General features: G+C 42.4%; 1 protein-coding gene across 1 annotated transcript in view; it reads left to right on the top strand.

Moving 5' to 3' along the window:
- Positions 1-26676, top strand: part of cfap65 (cilia and flagella associated protein 65) — a 204576-nt gene that overhangs the window by 56004 nt on the left and 121896 nt on the right. The window contains exons 8-11 of the mRNA XM_073046190.1: positions 3881-4146; positions 5923-6159; positions 16383-16742; positions 20282-20419. Coding sequence (XP_072902291.1) covers positions 3881-4146; positions 5923-6159; positions 16383-16742; positions 20282-20419 — 1001 coding nt within the window. The remainder of the gene's footprint in view (positions 1-3880; positions 4147-5922; positions 6160-16382; positions 16743-20281; positions 20420-26676) is intronic.

The raw sequence follows: 26676 nt of genomic DNA, 5'->3' as shown, positions 1-26676 counted from the left end.
AATGGGCAAAGAAGTGGCAGATGGAATACAGTGTCGAAGTGTATGGTCATGCATTTTGGTAGAAGAAATAAAAGCATAGACTATTTTCTAAATGTAGAGGATATTCAAAAATCTGAGGTGAAAGGGACTTGGGAGTCCTTGTGCAAGATTCCCTAAAGGTTAATTTTCAGGTTAAGTCAGTGTAGAGGAAGACATGTGCGATGTTAGCATTCATTTCAAGGGGTCTAGAATATAAAAGGAAGGATGTTTTATAAAGCACTGGTGAGTGTTGTGAGTAGTTTTGGGCTCCTTGGCTAGGAAAGGATGTGCTGATATTGGAGAGAGCTCAAAGGAGGTTCATAAAAATTATTCCTGGATTGAAAGGATTGTCATATGAGGACTGTTTGATGGCTCTGGGCCTGTACTCACTGGAATTCAAAGGAATGAAGGGTGACCTCATTGAAACCTATCAAATGTTGAAAGGTCCCGATAGAGTGGATGTGGATAGGATGTTTCCTACAGTGGTAAAGTATAAGACCAGAGGACACAGCCTTAGAATGGGGGGGGGGGGGGGGACATCCTTTCAGAACGGAGATAAGGAGGAATTTCTTCAGCCATGGAGTGGTGAATCTGTGGAATTCATTGCCACAGGCAGCTGTGGAAGCCAAGTCACTAGGTTTATTTAAGGCAGATTTTGATAGATTCTTGATTAGTCAGTCCATGAAGGGTTATAGGGAAAAGGTAGGAGATTGGGCTGAGGGGAAAATGGATCAGCTATGATGAAATGGTGGAGCAGACATGATGGATCAAATGGTCTAATTCTACTCCCATATCTTATGGTCTTATGGATTGTTGGTGTCTAACATCTGGATATGTCAATGGATTTTGGGCCTCTGGACCTGCCCGTACAGACCTCTGACCCTGGGATTCAAGGGAGATTCAAACTTACATCCATGGATTCAAGTCCAGTCCTCCAATTACTCATGCCAAAAACCATTTTCAAGTACTTACCCTTGCTTCTTTCACCTGCTCACGATGGAGAGTGTACTGCATCACACCATGGTATGGAAATACCAATGCCTTTGAACAACAAAGCCTATAAAAGTAGTTGATACATTTTAGTCCATTGTAGATAAAGACCTCTTCACCACTGAGCACATCAACAAGGAGTGCTGTCGCAGGAAAGCAGCATTCATCATCGAGGATCCCCACCACCCAGGCCATGCTCTCTTCTCCCTGTTGCCATCATGAAGGAGGTACAGATGCTTCAGGTCCCACACCATCAGGTTCAGGAACTGTTATTACCCCTCAACCATCAGGCTCTTGAACCAGTACGGATAACTTATCTCAATCTCACTCATTGAACTGATCTCGCAACTTATGGACTCACTTCCAAGGACACTTCATCTCATATTCTCGATATTTACTGCTTATTCATTTATTATTATTATTTTGTTTTTTTTGTCTTTTTGTATTTGCACATTTTATTGTCTTTTGCACATTGGTTGTTTGTTCATCTTTGATGTATGCAGTTTTTCATTGATTCTATTGTGTTTCTTTGTATTTACTGTGAATGATTGCAAAAAATGAATCTCAGATAAGTATATGGTGATATAAGTGTGTTTTGGTAATAAATTTACTTTGAACTTCTGGTAGTACAGTTCTGAACATCATAACTTGTACCTTAAATCTTTATCTTTTGAGTTTCAGCCCTTCCTATTAACTCTTAAACAAAACCTTCATGACATTGAATATCTTAATTAAACCACCCCTTAATATTCTCTGCTCCAAGGAGAACAAACCAGGAGATTTTAGACTCTGCACAAAATCCTCAGTCTTTCGACATGAGACCAAGTCTGAGACTTAAATATTTGTATAATTCATTATTGAAAGCTTAAACTTCATCAAGTAGTTATGTTTTCTGTTATCTAACTGTAAGGAAATGAAAAATTTCCTAATGCCTACTCCTATAGCCTGAAACATGCACCACTAAGCTGAAAGAAAGTTTCTATCCCACTTTTATAAGACTATTGAAAAGTCCCCTAGTTCAATAAGAAGTGACTCTTGACCTCACTATGTACCTTGTTATGATTGTACACCTTATTGTCTACCTGCACTTCACTTTCTCTGTAACTGCAACATTCTATTCTGAATTCTGTTATTGTTTTCCCATGTAGTAGCTTAATTCATCATTGTAATGAATAGTAAGCAAAAAATATTTTTCACTGTATCTCGGTGCATGTGACAATAATAAACTAATTTACCAGTTGTCTATTGACATCTGAATGCCAACTTCAAATGCCGATCGAGAACATATTGGCGGCATAGTAGTATAGTGGCTAGCATATTGCATCACAGCTCCAACGATCTGGATTGAATTCCTGCTAGCAACTGTAAGGTGTCTGTATGTTCTCTCCATGACTGCATGGGTTTCCTCTGGATGTTCCATTTTCCTCCCACATTCTAAAAGCACACGGGTTAGAGTTAGTAAGTTGTGTGCATGCTATGAAGCGTGGCGACATTTGCAACCTGACCTTAAAACATCCTCGGACTCTGTTGGTCATTGACTCAATGACACATTTCACTGTATGTTTCAATGTACATCTGACAAATAAAGCTGATCTTTTTAATCTCTTTAAAAAATTTGAGTGAGTAATATTTAGGAAGCAACAAGGCTCTATCAAGTTGCCTTTCATCCTTCTTCACTCCGAAGAGAATTGCACTAGCTCACTAAACTCATATACCATGCATAATTATCCTCAAAATGCCTAGGTGATATGTTTCAGATATTCATGAACATACAAATATGGGGTCAGAATTTCTGGGAAAACTCCATTGGTGCTCTTTGAGATTGTGGTGCAGAATGTAAGTGAGCAGATGTGGCTATGGTTTGATAGCAATTACACCCTGTATGGGAGTGTAAGTCTGAATTATGATCTTGATTCTCAGACTGTCCTTTGTTGAAGTCAATACTGCCACATGTTGAGCCAAAGCTATATAAAGCCCATTTTTTCCAATTATCTACTTTCTTAGAAGTTTGCACAGATTCAGCATGTCACTTAAAACTTTGAAAAAGGTCTATAAATGCATAGTGGGGAGTATCATAACTGGTAGCATAATGGTCTGATGTGGAAACATCATTGCCCTATAACTTGATTTTAACCGACATGTGGCTGTTGTTTTACTATTTATTGTCGTGTTTACTATTTATTGTTGCGTTTGTTATCTTATGATTGCACTTGCCCCCGGGAAACGCTGTCTCATTTTTGCCCTGCAGAGCTGATGTATGGTTGGAATGACAATAAAGTTTTTGAATCTTGAATCTTGAAAATGGTGGTATCAGCCCAGTCCATCATCCCAGGCAAAGCTGTGTCCACCATGGAGCACATTTACAAGGAGTGCTGCCACAAGAAAGCAGCATCTATCATCAAGGACTCCACCATCCAGGAGCAGTTAATACCATACAACTATTAGGCTCCTGAGCCAGTGTGGATCACTTCACTCACCAAAGTACTGAACTGATTCCATATGGACTCACTTTCAAGCAGTCAATACAACTCAAGTTCTCAATATTTTGTTTATTTGTGGTTTGTCTTCTTTTGCACATTGGTTCTTAGCCTGTTTATGCATTGTTTTAAGCAAATTCTATAATATTCATTTTTCCTGTGAATGCTTGCAAGAAAATGAATCTCAAGGTAATATATAATAACATTGATAATAAATGTACTTTGAACTTTGAATTGTCTAAGTGGCCTTCTCTGGTAGGTATCGCTGAATGCCATAAAGGAGGTTGAATTGCAAAGTTTCTGATGCTGGGTTTCAGTACCTTATGGGATGATGGATGTAAAGAAATGAGGAGGTTAAAAAAAATTACAATAAAATTTTTGTACTCTTGTTCCAGGACCAGTAGTGTCACTCTCAGACCTGAAACTGAATTTTGGTTGTGTGTTCCTCAACGATGCCCTGACCTACACCATGGAAATCAGTAACACGTCAGATGTGCCAACATTTTACCAGTTTGAAATTGACTGCTGCCAAAGTGTGTTTGTTATTGATCAACCATGTGGCTTCTTGGGAGGGGAGTCAACTGAGACACTGAAGGTAACATTCCGACCTCCCCATCCCATGAACTATTACAGAAGAGTGGCTTGTCTCATCCATCATCAGGTACAGTGAAGCTTCACATAAAACAGTACTTGTTATTTCAGTTTGTAAAATTTCATTTGCATAAGTAGGTAATAAGACCGTAAGATATAGGAGCAGAAGTAGGCCATTCAGCCTATCGAGTCTGCTCTGCCATTCAATCATGGACTGATCCAATTCTTCCAGTCATCCCTACTCCCCTGCCTTTTCCCCATACCCTTTGATGGCCAGGACGATAACAAAAAAGGCTCTTGTAGAAGTAAAAAAAATTAACCTGTTTGTGGAGTGACAGAACACTTCACTTCTCTTTTTCAGTTCTCCTTTTTGGCTCCCCTCTTACCTCTTTTCTCCTCCTCACCTGTCTAACTAACAACCCCCTCTGGTGCCCCTCCTCCTTCCCTTTCTCCCGTCGTCTACTCTCCACTCCTATCAGATTCCTTCTTCTTCTTCAGCACTTTATCTTTTCCACCTATCACTTCTCAGCTTCTCATTTCATCCTCCCCCCCCCCCCCCCCCCCCCAAAATGTGGTTTCACCTTGTAGCTTGTACTTCTGCCCCTCCCTTGCTCCCTTGCCCTTTCCTCTCCAGTCCTGATGAAGCGCCTTGGCCCAAAATTTGACTGCTTATTCCCCTCCATGGATGCTGCGGAGGATGTGAGGTGACCTGATAGAGGTGTATATGATGATGAGAGGCATTGATCATGTGGATAGTCAGAGGCTTTTTCCCAGGGCTGAAGTGGCTAACATGAGAAGGCACAGCTTTAAGGTGCCTGGAAGTAGGTACAGAGGAGATGTCAGGAGTAAGTTTTTTATGCAGAGAGTGGTGAGTGCATGGAGTGGGCTGCCGGCGATGGTGGTGGAGGAGGATACAATAGGGTCTTTTAAGAGAGTCTTGGATAGGTATTTGGAGCTTTGAAAAATAAAAGGCTATGGGTAACCCGAGTAATTACTAAAGGAAGTACATGTGCGGCACAGCATTGTGGGCCAAAGGGCCTGTATTGTGCTGTAGGTTTTCTATGTTCTATTTTGTAAATCTGTTAGGAACTGCCAGTGTTTCGGGTCAAAAACCTGCATTGGGACTAGAATATAAAACAAAGAATAGATATGATAGTAATGTTTAAGAGGCATTTAGACAGACAGGGAATGGAGGGATGTTGACCACATACAGTTATATTGAAGTAGTTTGGGTTGGCATCATGCTTGGACATTGTGGCCCGAAGAGCTTGTCCTTGGGAAATTACTGCTCGTCCTTCTCTGGTCTGAAAACCCATCTGGTTCATTAATGTTGTCCAGCAGAGGAAATCTGGCTTGCATGCGACTTCAATATGATTGACTTTGAAACTTTGAAATAATTTAACAAGAGATTCTACAGATGCTGAAATTCAGAGTAACACACAGAAAGTGCTGGAGGGACTCAGCATCTATGGAAAAGAATAAACAAAATGAGTCCTGATGAAAGGTCTTGGGCTAAAACATCGACAGTTTATTCCTTTCCATAGATGCTGCCTGATCTGTTGAGTTCCTCCAGCATTTTCTGTGTGTTGACCAGAATGTGGAACTTGTTACTTCATGGTGTGAGCTTGAAGTAAATAAAAGAGCTGAAATTAATAAGAAACTGGATTTCCTCTGTATTTTCAGCATCTGCACAATCTCTTGTGTCCACATCCTGGTTACTCTTTGAGCAAAGAATTTTCTTCTAAGTTCTTTATCAATGTCAATTTTACAGTGATGCATCAACTGTTCAGAGGCGTGTGCAGCCAATGAACATCTAACCATCTAAATTTTCCTATCTTTGTTACAGGATCCCTTGTTTTTGGATTTAATGGGTACCTGCCACTCAGACCAGGTAACACCGGCGATTCTCACGTCAAAGCACCTGGAAATATACCGTACCAACATGATACGTGGACTGACCTTCTACCCTCCAGACATACTGACAATGATGCTACAGGAAGGCAAGTTACAGCTTGATGCTGATGGTGCCCTGGTGTTGGCTGCTGAGAAATGCTGCAAGTCCATAGACCTGGATAGTAATGAGGTAACGGCTTCTCCCTCTTCTCTCTTTTTTTCTGGCCTGGAAGGTTACAACTGGTTGGGAAATTAGTTTATTGTTGTCGCGTGTAGTGAGGTTAGATTGATTTCAATCTATCTCACTGCCTCAGTAAAGCAGTCAACATAATCAATGACCCCTTCCACCCTGGACATTCGCTCTTCTCCCTTGTTTCATTGGGCAGGAGGTATAAAAGCCTGAAAGCACTTACCATCAGGCTGAAGGGCTGCTTCTATTATAAGAGTATTGAATGGTTCCGCGGAACAATAAGATGAACTCTTGACCTCACAGTCTGCTTTGTTATGAACTTGCACCTTATTGTCTGCCTGCATTGTACTTTGTAGTTGTTAGACTTTATTCTACATTGTTATTGTTTTACCTTGTAGTACCTCCTATGCACTGTATAACGCTTTGACTTGTATGAATAGCATCCAAGACAAATTTTCACACAGCCTTCATACATGTGACAATAATAAACTCATTCTAATTCCATCTATATAATCCATGGACAAGTTGGGCCAAAGGGCCTACTTCTGTACTGTATGACACTTTTACTCTATCACTCTTTAGTACTCAGCAGGCCATGCAGCATGTGTGGAGAGAGCAAGAGTCAACCATTTAAACTGATTAACTCTGTTTTTCTCATTCACCATCTTCTGTTTCTGTTTCAGATTTCCAGAATCTGCAGGTTTTCCTTTATGTTCAATCTACCAGTTGTGTTGACTCTTAAATGCTTCCTGAATTGATTGAACAAGCCTCTCAGTTCAAAACTAGTTAGCAGTGGATGGTAGATGTTGGGCCCCAGAGATACCCAGATCCTGAAATACAGTATGGATTAAACAAATACTGTATGATCAAAGGTTGATATTTACTGCTAATCACTAATTGTCCATGAATGCTGCTGGTTAGCTGCATTTCTGAACCAAAGCAACACTCACAAAATGCTGGAAGATTTCAGCATGTCAGCATCTATGGAAATGAATAAAATGTTGATGTTTTGGGCCAAGACCCTTCTTCAGGACTGGAAAGGAAGGGGAAGCCAGCTTGATGGGAAAGATCAAGGGCTGGAATAAAGGAATATAATAGGAGAGGAGAGTGTTCCATAAGAGAAAGAGAAGAGGGAGGGACCCCAGTGGGGGGTGATAGGCAGATGAGGAGAAGAGGTAAGAGGCCAGAGTGGGGTATAGAAGAGAGGGAAGGGGGAGGGAAAAATTGTTGAAAGGAGAAAATGATGTTTATACCATCAGGTTGGATGAGTCTCATCGTGGCAAAACTGGAGGCCATGGACCGACATGTCAGAATGGGAGTGAGGATAAAATTTAAAATGATTAGTCACTGGGAAAATCCACTTTTGGTGGTTAGAGCAGTGATGCTCGACAAAGTGGTTCCCCAATTTACGTAGGTCTCACCAACATAGAGGAGGCTGCATTAGGATACAATAGATGACCCCAAAAGATTCGCAGGTGAAGTGTTGCCTCACTTGGAAGAACTGGGTGCTTGAATGGAGGTAAGAAAGGAGGTAAATGGGCAGGTGTAGCATTTCTGGCACCTGCAGTGGTATGTGCCAGGAGGGAGGTTAGTGGGGAAGAATAAATGGACAAAGGAATCATGGGGGGAGCGATTTCTGCAGAAAGTGAAGAGTGGGGAGGAGGTAAAGGTATGGTTGTTAGTAGGTTCCCCTTGAAGATGGCGGAAGTTGTAGTGAGGGCAAGTGCAACTCTATCTCTGTTAAGTCAGTGGCAAGATGGGGTGAGTGCAGATGTCTGGGAAATGAAAAGATGTGGGTGATGGCAGCATCAATGGTGGAGGAAGGGAAACCCCATACTTCGAAGAAGGAGGGCATTTCTGATGTCCTGGAAAGGAAAGCCTCATCCTGTGAACTGATGCGGCAGAGACGAAGGAACTGAGGAAAGGGAATAGCATTTTTACAGGAGACGGTGGAAAGAGATATATGTAGGTAAGATAGCCATGTGAATTGCTAGGTTTATAAAAGATGTCGGTAGACAGTTTGTCTCCAGAGATGGAGACAGAGGGATTGAGAAAGGGCAAAGAGATGTCAGAAATGGACCGTGAATTTAAAGGCAGGGTTAAAGGTGGAGGCAAATTTGATGACATTGACAAGTTCAGCATGGGTGCATGAAGCAGCATCACTGCAGTCATCAGTGTAGCACAGGAATAATTGGGAGCATTACCAGGAAAGGCTTCAAACATGGACTGTTCTGTGTAGGCAAAGAGAAGGCAGTCATAGCTGGGCCCATGCAGTACCCATGGCTACCCCTCGGGTTTGGTGATAGCGGGAGGAGTCAAAGGACAAATTATTGAGGGTGAAGGCTGGTTTTGTGGTGTGGTGGGGTTTGGTTGGGTCCTTTGTTGAGAAAGAATGATAGCTTTACGGCCTTTTTGATGGAGGATAGAAGTATATAGGGATTAGACATCCATGGTAAAATGAGGCAGTCAGGGCCAAGGAATTGAAAGTTGTCAAGGAGAACATGCGAAGTGTTGCGGAAGTAGATGGGAAGGGACTGAACCAAGCAGAACAGATTGGAACCGAGGCATGTATACACAAGTGCAGTAAGGTAGGAGAAGGCAGAGACAATGGGCCTATCTGAATAGTCAGTTTGAATCTTGGATAGGAGGAAGAAACGAACTGTGGGGTGGGGCAACTCTGAGTTTGGTGGCGGTGGATGGGAGTTCTCCAGAGGTAATGAGGATGGTGTTGGAGATAATTTTCTGATGGTTGGCAGAGGAGTCCTTTTCAATAGGTAGGTAGAAGGAGGTGTCTAAGAGTTGCCTCCTGGCTCCAGCAAGGTAGAAGTCAGTCCACCACACTACAACAGGACCTCCTTTCTCTGCAGGTTTCATGATAATATTAGGATTGGTGTGCAGGGTTTGGAGGGCAGGCAGTTAGGTTTGAGGAAAGAGTGGTGCTGAGGTCCAGCCCGTTGATGTCTCATCAAGAATTAGAGAAGAACAGATCCAGAGAAGGCAGAGTGAGGTATCCAAGAAGAGGAGTGGATGGAGACGGAAGAAGGGATCATCAGTGTGGGGTAGAGAATCCTTGCCAAAGAAGTGGGTTTGGAGATGGAAGAAGAGTTTGTTGTCGTGACAGGTGTGGAATTCAAGAGGTGCGGGTAAAGGGGGACAAAGGTGAGGATCCTTGCTGAGGATAGAACATTCTGCCTCGGAGAGGGGAAGGTCAGAGGGAATGGAGCAGACACAGCAGTATCTTTTCCCCTACCCTTCCCTCTTCTTCTATTCCCTACTCTGGCCTGTTCTCCTCACCAGCCTATCACCTCTCCTTGGTGTCCCTCCCTCTTCCCTTGATCCCATGGTCCACCATCCTCTCCTATTAGATTCTTTCTTTTCCACCCCTTTACTTTTTCCACTCAGCAGGCTTCATCTATCACCTTCTAGTCCTCCTTCTCTCCCCACCTTTTTATTCTGGCATTTTAGAAACATAGAAACATCGAAAACCTACAGCACAATACAGGTCTTTTAGCCCACAAAGCTGTGCTGAACATGTCCTTACCTTAGAGCTACCTAGGCTTACCCATAGCCCTCTATTTTTCTAAACTCCATGTACCAATCCAGGAGTCTCTTAAAAGACCCTATCATTTCCGCCTTCACCACCGTTGCGGGCAGCCTATTACACGCACTCAACACTCTCTGCATAAAAAACTTACCCCTGACATCTCCTCTATACCTGCTTCCAAGCACCTTAAAACTGTGCTCTCTCGTGCTAGCCATTTCAGCCCTGGGAAAAAGCATCTGATTATCCACATGATCAATGCCTTTCATTATCTTCTACACATCTATCAGCTCATCTCTCATCCTCTGTCGCTCCAAGGAGAAAAGGCCGAGTTCACTCAAACTATTCTCCTAAGGCATGTTCCCCAATCCAGACAACAGCCTTGAAAATCTCCTCTGCACCCTTTCTATGGTTTCCACGTCCTTCCTGTAGTGTGGTGACCAGAACTGAGCACAGTACTCCAAGTGGGATCTGACCAGGGTCCTGTATATCTGCAACATTACCTCTTGGCTTTTAAACTCAATCCCACAATTGATGAAGGCCAATGCACTGTATGCCTTCTTAACCACACAGTCAACCTGTGTAACAGCTTTGAGTGTCCTATGGACTTGGACCCCAAGATCCCTCTGATCCTCCACACTGCCAAGAGTCTTGCCATTAATGCTATATTCTGCCATCATATTTGACCTACCAAAATGAACCACCTCACACATATCTGGGTTAAACTCCATCTGCCACTTCTCATCCCAGTTTTGCATCCTATCAATGTCCCGCTGTAACCTCCGACAGCCCTCCACACTATCTACAACACCCTCAACCTTTGTGTCATCAGCAAATTTACTAACCCATCCCTTCACTTCCTCATCCAGGTCATTTATAAAGATCAGAAAGAGTAGGGGTCCCATAACAGATCCCTGATGCACACCACTGGTCACCAGTCTCCATGCAGAATATGACCCAACTACAACCACTCTTTGCCTTCTGTGGGCAAGCCAGTTCTGGATCCACAAAGCAATGTCCCTTTGGATCCCATGCCTCCTTACTTTCTTAATAAGCCTTACATGGGATACCTTATCAAATGCCTTACTAAAATCCATATTCACTACATCTACTGCTCAACCTTCATCAATATGTTTAGTCACATCCTCAAAAATTCAATCAGGCTTGTAAGGCACGACCAGTCTTTGACAAAGCCATGCTGACTATTCCTAATCATATTATGCCTCTCCAAGTGTTTATAAATCCTGCATCTCAGGATCTTCTCTATCAACTTACCAACCACTGAAGTAAGACTCACTGGTCTGTAATTTCCTGGGCTATCCTACTCCCTTTCTTGAATAACATCTGTAACCCTCCAATCCTCCAGAGCCTCTCCCGTCCTCATTGATGATGCAAGGATCATCGCCAGAGGCTCAGCAATCTCCTCCCTCACTTCCCACAGTAGTCTGGGGTACATTCCGTCCAGTCCCGGTGACTTATCCAATTTGATGCTTTCCAAAAGCTCCAGCTTATCCTCTTCCTTAATATCTACATGCTCAAGCTTTTCAGTCCACTGCAAGTCATCACTACAATCACATTAATTAAGTACCTCTACTATCTCCTCTGGTTCCATACACACTTTTCCACTGTCACACTTGATTGGTCCTACTCTCTCACATCTTATCCTCTTGCTCTTAACATACTTGTAGAATGCCTTGGGGTTTTCCTTAATCTTGCTTGCCAAGGCCTTCTCATGGCCCTTTCTGGCTCTCCTAATTTCATTCTTAAGCTCCTTCCTGCTAGTCTTATAATTTTCTAGATCTCTATCATTACCTAGCTCTTCTTTTCTTCTTGACTAGACTTACAATAACCTTTGTACACCATGGTTCCTGTACCCTACCATCCTTTCCCGGTCTCATTGGAACGTAGCTACGCAGAACCCCATGCAAATATCCCCTGAACATTTGCCACATTTCTTCCATACGTTTCCCTGTTTCCAATTTATGCTTCCAAGTTCCTGCCTGATGGCCTTATATTTCTTCTTACTCCAATTAAACATTTCCATAACTTGTCTGTTCCTATCCCTCTCCAATGCTGTGGTAAAGGAGATAGAATTGTGATCACTATCTCCAAAATGCTCTCCCACTGAGAGACCTGACACCTGACCAGGTTTATTTCCCAGTACCAGATCAAGTACAGCCTCTCCTCTTGGAAGCTTATTTGCATATTGTGTCAAGAAACCTTCCTGAGTGCACCTAACAAACTCCACCCCATCTAAACCCTCACTCTAGGGAGATTCCAATCAATATTTGGGAAATCAAAATCTCCCACCACAACAATCCTGTTATTATTACTCTTTTCCAGAATCTGTGTCCTTATCTGCTCCTCGATGTCCTTGTTACTATTGGGTGGTCTATAAAAAATACCCAGTAGAGTTATTAACCCCTTCCTATTTCTAACTTCCACCCACAGAGACTCCGTAGACAACCCCACCATGTCTTCCTCCTTTTCTGCAGCTGTGACACAATCTCTGATCAACAGTGCCACACCCCACCTCTTTTGCCTCCCTCCCTATCTTTTCTGAAACATCTAAATCCTGGCACTTGAAGTATCCATTCCTGCCCCTGCACCATCCAAGTCTCTTTAATGGCCACAACATCATAGCTCCAAGTACTGATCCATGTCTAAGCTCATCTGCTTTGTTCATAATACTCCTTGCATTAAAATAGACACATCTCAACCCATCGGTCTGAGTGCATCCCTTCTCTATCTCCTGCCTACCCTCCCTTTCGCACTGTCTCCAAGCTTTCTCTATTTGTGAGCTAACCTCCCTTTCCTCCGTCACTTCTGTTCAGTTCCCACCTCCCGCCAATTGTAGTTTAAACTCTCCCCAATAGCCTTTGCAAAACTCCCCACCAGGATATTGGTCCCCCTCAGATTCAAGTGCAACCCGTCCTTTTTATACATGTCACACCTGCTCTAGAAGAGGTCCCAATCATCCAGAAATCTGAATCCCTGCCCCTTGATTCAATCCCGCAGCCACGCATTTATCCTCCACCTCATTCTATTCCTATACTCACTGTCATGCAGCACAGGCAGTAATCCCGAGATTACTACTTTTGAGGTCCTGTGTCTCAACTTCCTTCCTAACTCCCTGTAGTCTGTTTTCAGGATCTCTTCCCTTTTCCTACCTATGTCGTCGGTACCAATATGTCCCACAACCTCTGGCTGTTCTCCTTTCCACTTCAAGATATCGTGGACGCGATCAGAAACATCGCGGACCCTGGCACCTGGGAGGCAAACTACCATCCGTGTTTCTTTCCTGTATCCAATGAATTGCCTGTCTGACCCCTTAACTATAGAGTCCTCTATCACTACTGCCATCCTCTTCCCTTACCTACCCTTTTGAGCCATAGGGCCAGACTCTGTGCCAGAGGGGTGGCCACTGTTGGTTCCCCCAGGTAGGCCACCTCCCCCAACAGTACTCAGACAGGAGTACTTATTGTTAAGGGGAACAGCCACTGAGGTATTCTCTAGCATCTGCTTCTTGCCCTTCCCTCTCCTGACTGTTACCCACTTATCTGTCTCCCAAGGCCTCAGAGAGACTACCTGCCTATAGCTCTATCTATCACCTATTCACTCTCCCTGACCAGACAAATATCATTGAGCTGCATTTCCAGTTCACTAACGTGGTCCCTAAGGAGCTGCAGCTCAACGCACTTGGTGCAGATGTGGCCACCCGGGAGGCTGGGAGTCTCCAGGACCTCCCACATTTGACAGAGCTCAAATTACATTACACATCTGTGTATGAGCACAGAATACTGGCCTCATACACATAATTTCTGTATGTATTCTAAACAGATAACCTACCTCGCCTTGATCCTTTATTACCTAAGCCCCATTGAGCAAAAGCCTTCCTACTCTGTCTCCCTCTACTCTGTCACCTGCTCTGTAGAGCTGTCGCCTATTTTAGCTCTTCCTGCTGTTCTCACTGACCGACCTCCACGCACTGGCGCAGTCATGCCCCGTTCCAAACGCTAAAGAAATTTTCCCCCTTCCTTCCCAATCTTGAAGAAAGGTCTTGTCCCAAAACATCGATCGTTTATGAATTCCCATAGATGCTGCCTGACCTGCTGAGTTCTTCCAGCATTTTGTCTGTGTTATTCTGGATTCCCAGCATCTGCAAAATTTCTTGTGTTTTTGAACCATCACAGTCTGTGCTTAAGCGACTCTTAGAGGGTTGTTCAGTAGCAATGATGAAGTTATGAAGTTATTTCAGAATGAAGATGTTGTGTAAACTGATGGAAAGCTTTGAGCTGATGTTGTTTCCAGATAGGTTCTACCTTGTTCTAAATGGGCTGCAAATAAGAAGAATGTAGACAAGACAGAAGAGAGGAATTAGGCCATTTGGCCCATTGGGTCTGCTGTACTGATCATGACTAATTTATTATCCCTCTCAACCCCATTCTCCTGCCTTCTCCTGTAACCTTTCACACCCTTATTAATCAATAGCTTATCAACCTCTGCTTTAAATATACCCAATGACTTGGCCCCCACAGCTGTTTGTGGCAATGACGTCCACAGGTTTGCCACCCTCTAGCAAAAGAAATTCCTCCTCATCTCTGTTATAAAGGGATGTCCTCTTATTCTGATGCTTTGCTCTCTGGTCCTAGACTCTCCAATTATTGGAAATATCCTTCCAATATCCACTCTATTCAGGCCTTTCAATGTTCAATAGGTTTCAATGATGGGAACTGTTGTGTCTGTAAATTGCTACAATACATTTTCTAAAAGGAGTGAACTTTAAGCTGGTAGATAGAATTGGAATTGTTTACTATTGTCACATGTACCAAGATACAGTGAAGTGCACACAAAATGCTGGAGGTGCTCAGCAGGTCAGGCAACATCTGTGGAGGGGAATATACTGTTGACGTTCAGGTGAAAAGGGTCTCTGCCCAAAAAACCAAATGTTTATTCTCCTTCATAGATGCCACTTGGCTTACTGAGTTCCTCCAGCATGTTGTGTGTGTTACTCAAGATTTTCAGCATCTGTAGAATCTTTTGTGTTTATAAGATACAGTGAAAAAACCTGTCTTGCATTATGTTCATGCAGATCAATTCATTACACATGGCATTGAGGTAGAGCAAGGTAAAACAAAGCTATGCAGGATAAAGTATATTAACTACAGAGAAAGTGCAGTGCAGGTAGACAATAAGGTGGAAGATCATACTGACATAGATGGTGAGGTCAAGAGTCCATTTTATTATAGAACATAGAATAGTACAGCACAGTACAGGCCCTTTGGCCTATAATGCTGTGCCGACCCTTAAACCCTGCCTCCCATATATCCCCACCACCTTAAATTCCTCCATATACCTGTCTAGTAGTCTCTTAAATTTCACTAGTGTATTTGCCTCCACCACAGACTCAGGCAGTGCATTCCACGCACTAACCACTCTCTGAGTAAAAAACCTTCCTCTAATATCCCCCTTGAACTTCCCACCCCTTACCTTAAAGCCATGTCCTCTTGTATTGAGCAATGGTGCCCTGGGGAAGTGGCTGGCTGTCCACTCTATCTATTCCTCTTAATATCTTGTATACCTCTATCATGTCTCCTCTCATCCTCCTTTTCTCCAAAGAGTAAAGCCCTAGCTCCCTTAATCTCTGATCATAATGCATACTCTCTAAACCAGGCAGCATGCTGGTAAATCTCCTCTGTACCCTTTCCAATGCTTCCACATCCTTCTTATAATGAGGCGACCAGAACTGGACGCAGTACTCCAAGTGTGGCCTAACCAGAGTTTTATAGACCTGCATCATTACCTTGCAATTCTTAAACTCTATCCCTCGACTTATGAAAGCTAACACTCCATAAGCTTTCTTAACTACCCTATCTACCTGTGAGGCAACTTTCAGGGATCTGTGGACATGTACCCCCAGATCCCTCTACTCCTCCACACTCCCAAGTATCCTGGCAGGATGGGGGGAACTGTTCAGTAGTCTGTGGAATAGAATGTGTTCTTGAACTTAATGGTACGTGCTTTCAGGTTTTTGTATCTTCTGCCTGATGGAAGAGGGGAGAAAAGAGAATGTCTGGGGTAGCTAGGGATCTTTGATTATGCTGGCTGCTTTACCAAGGCAGTGAGATGTATAGATGGAGGGGAGGCTGGTTTCTGTGATGTGCTGAGCTGTGTCTACAACTCTCTGCAGTTTCTTGCGGTCACTGACCGAGCATTTGCCATACCATGCTATGATGCATTCAGACAGGATGTTTTCTATGGTACATCAATAATACTTGGTGAGGGTTGATGGGGATATACCAAATTTCTTTTGCACGCTCTCATTGAAGCGGATCGACTTATCCTGGATATTATGAATTTACTCGGTATTGTCATCCAGAACAGTGGAGAAAATTTCATCACATTCCTGCATAGGGCCTTTAAAGAGTTAGTGATTATGCAGTTAATTACTGGGTAAAATTCCCCGTCACTTATGTACTCCTGTAACCATAATGCTTATGTGCTTCATCCAGTTAAGCTATTGGTCAATGGTGTGCCCTAGTATGGTGATGTTGATGGATTCAAAACTAGCATGTTAAAACAAGTAGTTCCAATGTTCCTAATGCCATTATTTAGAAAATGCTCATAACTTTGTTTCTTAGGTTTTCCTGCTTTCACTTTTGCACTTCTTCAATCTTTACAGGATTGTTCAGAGGCTCCTGCCTCGTTTCCCAACATCCCTTCAATCAATGAGTACTTTGACAATGGCATCCAAAGCAGTGTCACCATGTTTCCACCACATGTGTCTGTTAACAACCTAGAATTTTGCTTCGGGAATTGTCTGGAGCTTGACCGGGTTATTCCTCTGCCCCTCTCCATGACGAACCACACGAAAGGAAAGATCACAGTTCTTTGGGTGACCCAACCAGGCAGCGCCTTTACTGTGGTGCCTCCAATCATCGACATCCCGCCCTTGAAGAATATGGCTTTCCGTATCCATTTTACGCCTGATAAATTCAACATGTTGTATGCAGCTGAACTTGAATGCTTTGCCTATTATAAGGTCAGTAGGTGTAGAGAACATCCCACATGATGTAAAGTGAGACCCACTGATCAGTGGTTCTCATGGGATCATGGTTTCAAGTCATAAGAATAAGATTAACTTTATTTGTCACATGTATATGAAAACATACAGTGAATTGTGTCGTATTTGCATCAATGACCAATACAGTCTGAAGATGTACTGGGAGAAGCCTGCAAGTTTCTTCAGAGACTAGATTCTCTTTAAGAAATTAGCTTTATTTGTCATATGTACAGTAGATTGAAACGTACAATGAAATGCATCATTTTTGTTAGAGCTTTTCTTTTGGAGAAAAGGAGGATAAGAGATATTTTGATAGAAGTATACAAGATGATATGAGGCATAGATAATACGTGAGTGGAAGTGGCTAATAACGGCATAATTTTAAGGTGATTTGAGGGAAGTATGGAGGGGGGGGGGTCAGAGGCAGGTTTTACACACAGAGAATGTGTAGTATATAGAATATACTGCCATGGCTGATGGTAGAGGCAGATAATGAGGGACATGTAAGAAACACTTAGATAGGCACATGGATGATAGAAAAATGAAGGGATATGTGATAGGGAAGAGATAGATTGTTCTTGGAGTAGGTAAAGGGTTAGCACAACATTATGTGCCTCAGGGCATGTACCATGCTGTACTGTTCTATGTTTTACATTCTATATCACAACAACCAATACTCTTCAAAAATATTTTATCGGCTGCAAAGAACTTTGAAATGTACCATGTCATCTGATGAGCATAGCTGTGATACTGAGCTGAAACATAAAACTGAACAATTCAAACTATTGTATCGTGACTTCAAGACATTATGACTCAGTAAAGTGTATTTATTGGTATGTCTTGAATGCACCAAACACCTGTCCTCTCAATTGAACAGAAATGAGTAGAAACTTGTCTTCAGTCATTTAAGCTAAGTACGGATTACAGTAATGACTATGTTTATACTCTGCTTCCAAAATCAATTTGCAACACACAAAATGATGGAGGAATCTGAGAGTTGGGCAGCCACTATGCAGGTGTTGGGTTCTGATGTTTTTGCAATCCAAAAGTTCTTTAGAAGTCAAGAATGAGGCATAAAACTTGTTGCTTATGATTGTTTTATTAGGTGTTACAAGAGCAGAAAATAAACAAGAAAGAGAAGCTGAGAGAACAAATAAAAGAACAAAGAAATAGTTGTGGCCATCTCCTACTCTGATTAGAGATAATTAAAATTGCAGTGATAACAATTAATCTATAATATAGCCAGATTCATGTGGCACGACACCTGCTACAGAAAACTCAGAAGTTTCTAGAAACATACAAAGCAACTGCACTGCAATTACTGGAAAATTCACTGAACAATTATACGTATATAGGTGATTATATAAAAATATAAACAAGCATAAGAAAGTTAAATTACAAGAAAATGAACAATTCTACACCCCATTAAGACCCTTGAGTCACCAAAATCCATAGAACCATAGAACATTACAGCACAGAAGCAGGCCTTATGGCCCTTCTTGGCTGTGCCAAACCATTTTTCTGCCTAGTCCCACTGACCTGCACCCGGACCATATCCCTCCATACACCTCTCATCCATGTATCTGTCCAAGTTTTTCTCAAATGTTAAAAGTGAGCCCGCATTTACCACTTCATCTGGCAGCTCATACCACACTCCCACCATTCTCTGTGTGAAGAAGCCCCCCCACCCCTATGTTCCCTTTAAACTTTTCCCGCTTCACCCTTAATCCATGTCCTCTGTTTTTTTTTCGTCCCCTAGCCTCAGTGGAAAAAGCCTCCTTGCATTCACTCTATCTATACCCATCATAATTTTATATACCTCTATCAAATCACCCCTCATTCTTCTATGTTACAGAGAATAAAGTCCTAACCTATTCAACCTTTCTCTGTAACTCAGTTTCTCAAGTCCCGGCAACATCCTTGTAAACCTTCTCTGAACTCTTTCAACCTTATTAATATCTTTCCTGTAATTTGGTGACCAAAACTGCACACAATACTCCAAATTCGGCCTCACCAATGCCTTATAGAACCTCACCATAACATTCCAACTCTTATACTCAATACTTTGATTTATAAAGGCCAATGTACCAAAAGCTCTCTTTATGACCCTATCTACCCGTGATGCCACTTTTAGGGAATTTTGTATCTGTATTCCCAGATCCCTCTGTTCTATTGCACTCCTCAGTGCCCTACCATTTACCTTGTATGTTCTACATTGGTTTGTCCTTCCAAAGTGCAATACCTCACACTTGTCTATATTAAACTCCATCTGCCATTTTTCAGCCCATTTTTCCAGCTGGTCCAAATCCCTCTGCAATCTTTGAAAACCTTCCTCACTGTCCACTACACCTCCAATCTTTGTATCATCAGCAAAATTGCTGATCCAATTTACCACATTATCATCCAGATCATTGATGTAGATGACAAATAACAATGGACCCAGCACTGATCTCTGTGGCACACCACTAGTCACAGGCCTCTACTCAGAGAAGCAATCCTCAACTACCACTCTCTGGCTTCTCCCATTGAGCCAATGTCTAATCCAATTAACTACCTCACCATGTATACCTAGTGACTGAATCTTCCTAACTAACCTTCCATGCGGGACCTTGTCAAAGGCCTTACTGAAGTCCATGTAGACAACATCCACTGCCTTCCCTTCATCCACTTTCTTGGTAACCTCCTCAAAAAACTCTAATAGATTTGTTAAACATGACCTACTACACACTTCTCATTTCTCTTCAACCTAAAGTTCAAAACAATGTGACTGAGGATAAATTCATGCCTTCAAGAAGTTCTACAGCAGCATCTGTGATAACTGTCACGTGCTGTAGTAATGTTGTTATCAAATACATCCACCATCTAGACCATACTCTCTTCTCGCTACTACCACCAGGCAGGAGGTACAGGAGCCTTAGGCCCACACCACCAGATTCAGGAAGAGGTATTACTTTACAACCATCAGGCTCCTGAACCAGTGTGGATAACTTCACTCGCTTCAACTTTGAAATGATTCCACAACCCATGGACTCACTTTCAACTACTGTACAAGTCAATTTCTTGGTATTTTAAAAAATTATTTGCAGAATTTGTTGTCTTTTGCACACTGGTTCTTTGCCAGTCTTTGTTTATATATATATTTTTATAGATTTATTTAGAGATACAGTGCAGAATAGGCCCTTTCAGCCCAATGACACAGCAACCCACCTATTTAACTCTAGCCTAATCACAGGGCAATTTATAATGACCAATTAACCTACAACTGGTACATCTTTGGACTCTGGGAGGAAACTGCAGCACCCAGAGGAAACACACGCACTCATGAGAAGGACATACAAACTTCTCACAGATTACACTGGAATTGATCTTTGTGCTCCAATGGCCCAAGCTTTAATGGTATTGTGCTAACCACTGCACTAAATTCTATATGGTGACATATAGAGTATATACTTGGATAATAAATTGACTTTGATTTTGATTTGCTTTTTAAATTTTTGAATCATTGGTCTCATTGGCAGGTCATGCGTGATCATCGTTTGGTAGATGACAAAATCCTTTGCCCTCCTTGGTTCCTCACAGTAAAAGTGCAAGCCAATACGTTCCAACCAGGACATGAGCACTTCATTCCCAATTTCACCCTTGACTCTCCTGAAGTGGTAAGTAAAGATCATTTTTAATATTTTTCTTCAGTTTTGTTGTAGGAACTAATCTCTGAGGAAGTTGGTATTTTGTGGAGAGATGTGTTTACAGACATTTGCCATAAAGTAAAACAGAAGGAAAACTAAGAGAGTGTGAAATGTTTCCTTAACTAATTCACACTGTTTCAATGTAAAGTGAACACACAGAAAAGTATCTCAATCTAAACTCCTGCTAAGTATTTTAAAGTATTAAAATACTTTAATACTTGTAAAGTTTTAGGTACCTTACAAGTACCTAATAAAGTGGCCACTGCTTGTACATTGGTGGTCTTCTGCTGCTGCAGCCCATCCTCTTTAAAGTTCGATATGTTGTACATTCAGAGATGCTCTTCTCCAAACCACTGTTGTAACACATCGTTACTGTTGCCTTCCTGTCAGCTTGAACCAGTCTGGTCATTCTCTTTTGATATCCCTTATGGACAAGATTTATTCACTCACAGAACTGCCGCTCAACAGATGTTACTGTGTTTTTCGCACCATTCTCTGTGAACTCTAGAGATCTGTTGTGGATGAAAATCCCAGAAGATCAGCGGATTCTGAGATACTCAAACCTCGTCTCACTAATCTATCCTGGTAAATGTAGTCACTCTCCCTTGGAACTTTTCTTGTAATTTTTTTCCTCTCAAACACTCTCAGAATCAGAATCAGGTTTATTATCACTGACATCTGTACTCAAATTTGTTGTTTTGCAATAGCAGTACAGTGCATAGAAAAAATATTGTAATTTACAATAAAATATAAAAAATAAACAAGTAGTGTAGTATAAAAAGAGTGCAAGATAGTGAAGTAGTGTTCATGGGTACAGAAATCTGATAGTGGGGTGTAGAAGCTGATCCTAAAACACTGAATATGTGTCTTCAGGCTTTTGTACATCATCCCCGATGGTAGTAATGGGAAGAGGTCATGTCTTGAATTGTGTCCTATAATGTGACAATCAGATATGAATACAATAACCTTTTTAATGGAAGATCAGTGTTTATAAAGGCACAGCATGACTTCCATAAGACCTTAATACATAGGAGCAGAATTAGGCCATTCAGGCCATTGAGTCTGCTTCACATTCCACCATGGCTGATCCCGGATCCCATTCAACCACATACACCTGCCTTCTTGCCATTCTTCGATGCCCTGACCAATTAGGAAACTATCAACTTCTGCTTTAACTATACATACGATTTGGCCTCCCCCACAGTCTGTGGCAGAGCATTCCACTCTCACCACTCTCTGGCTAAACAATTTCCTCCTCATCTTTGTTCTCAAGGGCTGCTCCTCAATTTTGAGGCCGTGCTTTCTAGTTCTGGATACCCCCACCATAGAAAACATCCTCTCCGCATCCACCCTATCTAGTCTTTCCAACATTTGGTAAGTTTCAATGAGATCCCCTCTTATCTCCTCTAAATTCTAGTGAGGACAGGCCCAAAACTGTCAAACGATCCTCATGTGTTAACCTCATCATTCCCGGAATCATCCTTGTGAATCTTCTCTGAACTCTCTCCAATGACAACCATCCTTTCTGAGATATGAGGCCCAAAACTGTTGACAATACTCCCAAGTGCGGCCTGACTAGTGTCTTATAAAGGCTGTACATTATTTCCTTGCTTTTATATTCTATTCCCCTTGAAGTAAATGCCAACATTACATTTGCCTTCTTTACCACAGACTCAACCTGTAAACGAAACTTATGGTACTCTTTCAAGGACTCCTTAGTCCTTCTGCACCTCTGGTGTTTGAACCTTCTCACCATTTAGGTAGTAGTCCACACTATTGTTCCTTTTACCAAAATGCTTTATCATACATTTCCCAACGCTGTGTTCTATCTGCTACTTTTTTGCCCATTCTTCCAATTTGTCTAAGTCCTGATACAATCGCATTGCTTCCTCAGCACTACCTGCCACTCCACCTATCTTCGTATCATCCGTAAACTTTGCCACAAAGCCATCAATTCCATTATCTAAATCATTGACAAACAATGTGAAAAGTAGCAGTCCCAATACTGACCCCTGAAGAACACCACTAGTCACCAGCAACCAACCAGAAAAGGCCCCCTTTATTCCCACTCGCTGCCTCCTGCCTGTCAGCCATTCCGCTATCCATGCCAGTATCTTTCCTGTAATGCCGTACAATTTTATCTTGTTAAGCAGCCTCATATGTGTCACCTTATCAAATGCCTTCTGAAAATCCAAGTAAGTGACATCCACTGTCACTCCTTTGTCTACCCTGCTTGTTACTTCCTTGAAAAACTCTTAACAGATTTGTCAGGCAAGATTTCCCTTAACAGAAGCCATGCTGACTTTGACTTATTTTATCATTAGTTTCCACTTCGAAACTTCATTCTTAATAATAGACTCCCAACACCTTCCCAATTACTGAGTGGCTAACTGGCCTATAATTTATAAAAACACAAAATGCTGGCAGAACTCAGCAGGCCAGACAGCATCTGGCCTATAATTTACTTTCTTTTGCCTTCCTCCCTTCTTAAACAGTGGAGTGTCATTTCAATCTTCCAGTCCTCTAGGACCATGCTAGAATCAAGTGATTCTTGAAAGATCATGACCAATGCATCCATTATCTCTTCAGTAACCTCTCTCAGGACTCTGGATGTAGTCCATCTGACTTATCCACCTTAAGAACTTTGAGTTTGCCTAGCTTTTGTGACTTGGATAGGCTGGGTGAGTGGGCAGATACTTGGCAGATGACGTTTAATGTGAATAAGTGTGAGGTTATCCACTTTGGGAGTAAGAACAGGAAGGCAGATTATTATCTGAACGGTGTAGAGTTAGGTAAGGGAGAAATACAAAGAGATCTAGGAGTCCTTGTTCATCAGTCACTGAAGGTGAATGAGCAAGTGCAGCAGGCAGTGAAGAAGGCTAATGGAATGTTGGCCTTTATTACAAAGGGAATTGAGTACAAGAGCAAGGAAATCCTCTTGCATTTGTACAGAGCCCTGGTGAGACCACACCTGGAGTATTGTGTACTGTTTTGGTCTCGAGGGTTAAGGAAGGACATCCTGGCTGTAGAGGAAGTGCAGCGTAGATTCACGAGGTTAATTCCTGGGATGTCTGGACCGTCTTACGCAGAGAGGTTAGAAAGACTGGGCTTGTACATGCTGGAATTAAGGAGATTGAGAGGGGATCTGATTGAAACATATAAGATTATTAAGGGATTGGACAAGGTAGAGGCAGGAAATATGTTCCAGATGCTGGGAGAGTCCAGTACCAGAGGGCATGGTTTGAAAATAAGGGGTAGGTCATTTAGGACAGAGTTAAGGAAAAACTTCTTCTCCCAGAGAGTTGTGGGGGTCTGGAATGCACTGCCTCGGAAGGTAGTGGAGGCCAATTCTCTGGATGCTTTCAAAAAGGAGCTAGATAGGTATCATATGGATAGGGGAATCAAGGGATATGGAGACAAGGCAGGAACCGGGTATTGATAGTAGATGATCAGCCATGATCTCAAAATGGCAGTGCAGGCTCGAAGGGCCGAATGGTCTACTTCTGCACCTATTGTCTATTGTCACTTTTTCCTTTGTGATAATAATGGTATGCACTCCTGCTCCCTGACACTCATGGGCCTCTGGCAGACTGTTAGTGTCTTCAACAGTGAAGACTGATGCAAAGTATGCATTAAGTTCACCTGCCATTTCTTTGTTCCCCTTTATTACCTCATCAGTATCATTTTCCAGTGGTCCAATATCAATTCTCACCTCCCTTTTATTCTTTAACTGAAAGAAAAACTTCTGTATTCTGATTTATATTATTGGCTAGTCTGCCTTAATATTTTCAACTCTACTTTTTTTTTATAGCTTTTTAAATTGCTTATTATTGGATTTTAAAAGCTTCCCAATCATCCAACTTCTCACTCACTTAAGCTACCTTATATGCCCTGTCCTTGGCTTTTATGCAGTCCTTAACTTTCTTTGTCAGCCATGGTTTCCTGGCCTTGCCATTTGTGAACACCAACTTCTGTGGGACATATCTATCCTGCGCCTTGTGAAATGTTCCTAGAAACTTAAGCCATCTCTGTTCTGCCGTCATCCCTGCCACTACCCTCCTCTAATCCACCTGGGCAAGCTGCTTTCTCATGCCTCTGTAACTCCCTTTGTTACATTGTGATACTGGTACATGTAAGTTATGTTTCTCCCTCTCAAATTACAATATGAATTCAATCATATTATGATCACTGCCTCCAAAGGGTTCCCTTATGCTAAGCTCCCCAATAACATTGGGGTTATTACACAACACCCAATCTAAGATGACCTTTTTCTGAGTAGGCTCAAGCACAAACTGCTCTAAAAATCAATCTCACAGGCATTCAACAAATTCCCTCTCTTGCAATCTGACACCATCCTGATTTTCCCAACCCCTTGCATATTGATGTCCCCCATTATAATTGCATAATTACCCTTATTACATGTCTTTTCTAGCTCCCTTTGCAATCTCAACCCCACATCTTGGCAACTATTTGGAGGCCCATATGTGATTCCCATAATGGTTTTTTTCACCTTTGCAGTTTCTTAACTCCACCCACAAAGATTCAACATTCTTTGACCCTATGTCACCTGCTTCTAAAGATGTAATTCCATCTCTTACCAACAGAGCCACAACACCACCAATGCCTTCCTGCCTGTCCTTTGGCTATAAAGCATATCCTTTGATATTGAGCTCCCAAATATGGCCTTCTTTCGGCCACAACTCAGCGATGCCCACGATGTCATACTGATCAATTTCTAATTACGCCACAAGTTTGTCCACCTTATTTCGAATGCTACGAGCATTTAAATACAGCAGCTTTAGTCCTACATTCTTTGCCCTTTTGAATTTTGCCTCTGTGGTACAACTTAACTTGGGGACTTAGAGTTGGAGACTTGGGAACCTCGCGAGAGAGACTTGTGAACACCTTGGCTACCAAACCAGGTAAAAGGCTAGAAATCCTGTCACCTCCTGACTCCCCAAAGCCTGTCCACCATCTACAAGGCTCAGGTCAGGAGTGTAATGGAATACTTGCCACTCACCTGGATTAGTGCAGCTCCATCAACACTCAAGAAACTTGACACTATCCAGTCCACTTGATTGGTACCCCTTCCACAAGCATCCAATCCCTCCACCATTGACGAGCAGTTGCAGCTGTGTGCAAAATCTACAAGATGCACTGCAACAATACACCAAAGTCACTAAGGCAGCACCTTCCAGACCCATGACCACTACCATCTAGAAGGACGAGAACAGTAGATACCTTGGAACACCACCACTTGGATATCCTCCACCAAGTCGCTCGCCATCCTGACTTGGAAAAATATCGCCATTCCTTCATTGTTGCTGGGTCAACATCATGGAATTCCCTCTCTAACTGTACTGTGGGTGTACCTACACCTCAGGGACTGCAGCAGTTCAAGAAGGCAGCTCATCACCACCTTCTCAAGGGCAACTAGGGATGGGCAATAAATGCCCACATCCTGTAAATGAATAAATAAATAAATAAAAAAGCTTGAGAGAGAGAGAGAGACTTGGGAAACTTGGGAACCTGAAGAGAGAGGCTTGGGAACCTGAAGAGAGAGACATAGGAACCTGGAGAGAGGCTTGGGAACCTGAAGAGAGAGACTTGAGACTTGAGAACCTTAAGAGGCCGAGAGACTTGGGAACCTCAAGGAAGATACTTGGGAACCTTGAGGGAGGCTTGTGAATTTTGTGAGAGACTTAGAAACCTTGAGAGAGACTTGGCCTGGGAATCTCGAGGGGAACTTCAAGAGAGGCTATGAGAGGGAGGCCTGGGGTGTCCTTGAGGCAGACCTGGGAGTTCCTGAGACAGGAAGAACATTGAAGAAACCTTGGAAATTTTGAAAAAATCCTTGGAAACCTGGAGGGTCATGGGAAACCTAGAGAACCTTGAGAACCTTGAACGTTAAGACCGAATTGCCAAGACCCGGAACAAAGCTTTGATACCCAGAAAAAAGCCTTGAGTCCCAGAAAAAAAATTTGGAGACCCTAAAAAACCTTGAGATCTGGAAACTTGAAATCATGAAACTGGAAACCTAGGGAAGGATCTTGGAAAGATTTTGCTCACAGTGCTTTCCTGTTCAATATTTTTCCAGAGGCGATTGGGATACAGAAGGCTGTACTCTCAGTTTTACAGACAGAGCTAGAATAGACAGACTTTTCTTATCGCTGAGTTAGCTGGCTCTTTTAAAATCCATTTCACTTGTTACATGAAAGTTTAATTCT

This window comes from Hemitrygon akajei, chromosome 5 (genome assembly GCF_048418815.1).
Source record: "Hemitrygon akajei chromosome 5, sHemAka1.3, whole genome shotgun sequence".
In the NCBI taxonomy this organism is placed as follows: domain Eukaryota; kingdom Metazoa; phylum Chordata; class Chondrichthyes; order Myliobatiformes; family Dasyatidae; genus Hemitrygon; species Hemitrygon akajei.
The sequence above is the reverse complement of the archived record's forward strand: the minus strand, read 5'-3'. Positions and strand labels throughout refer to the sequence as shown.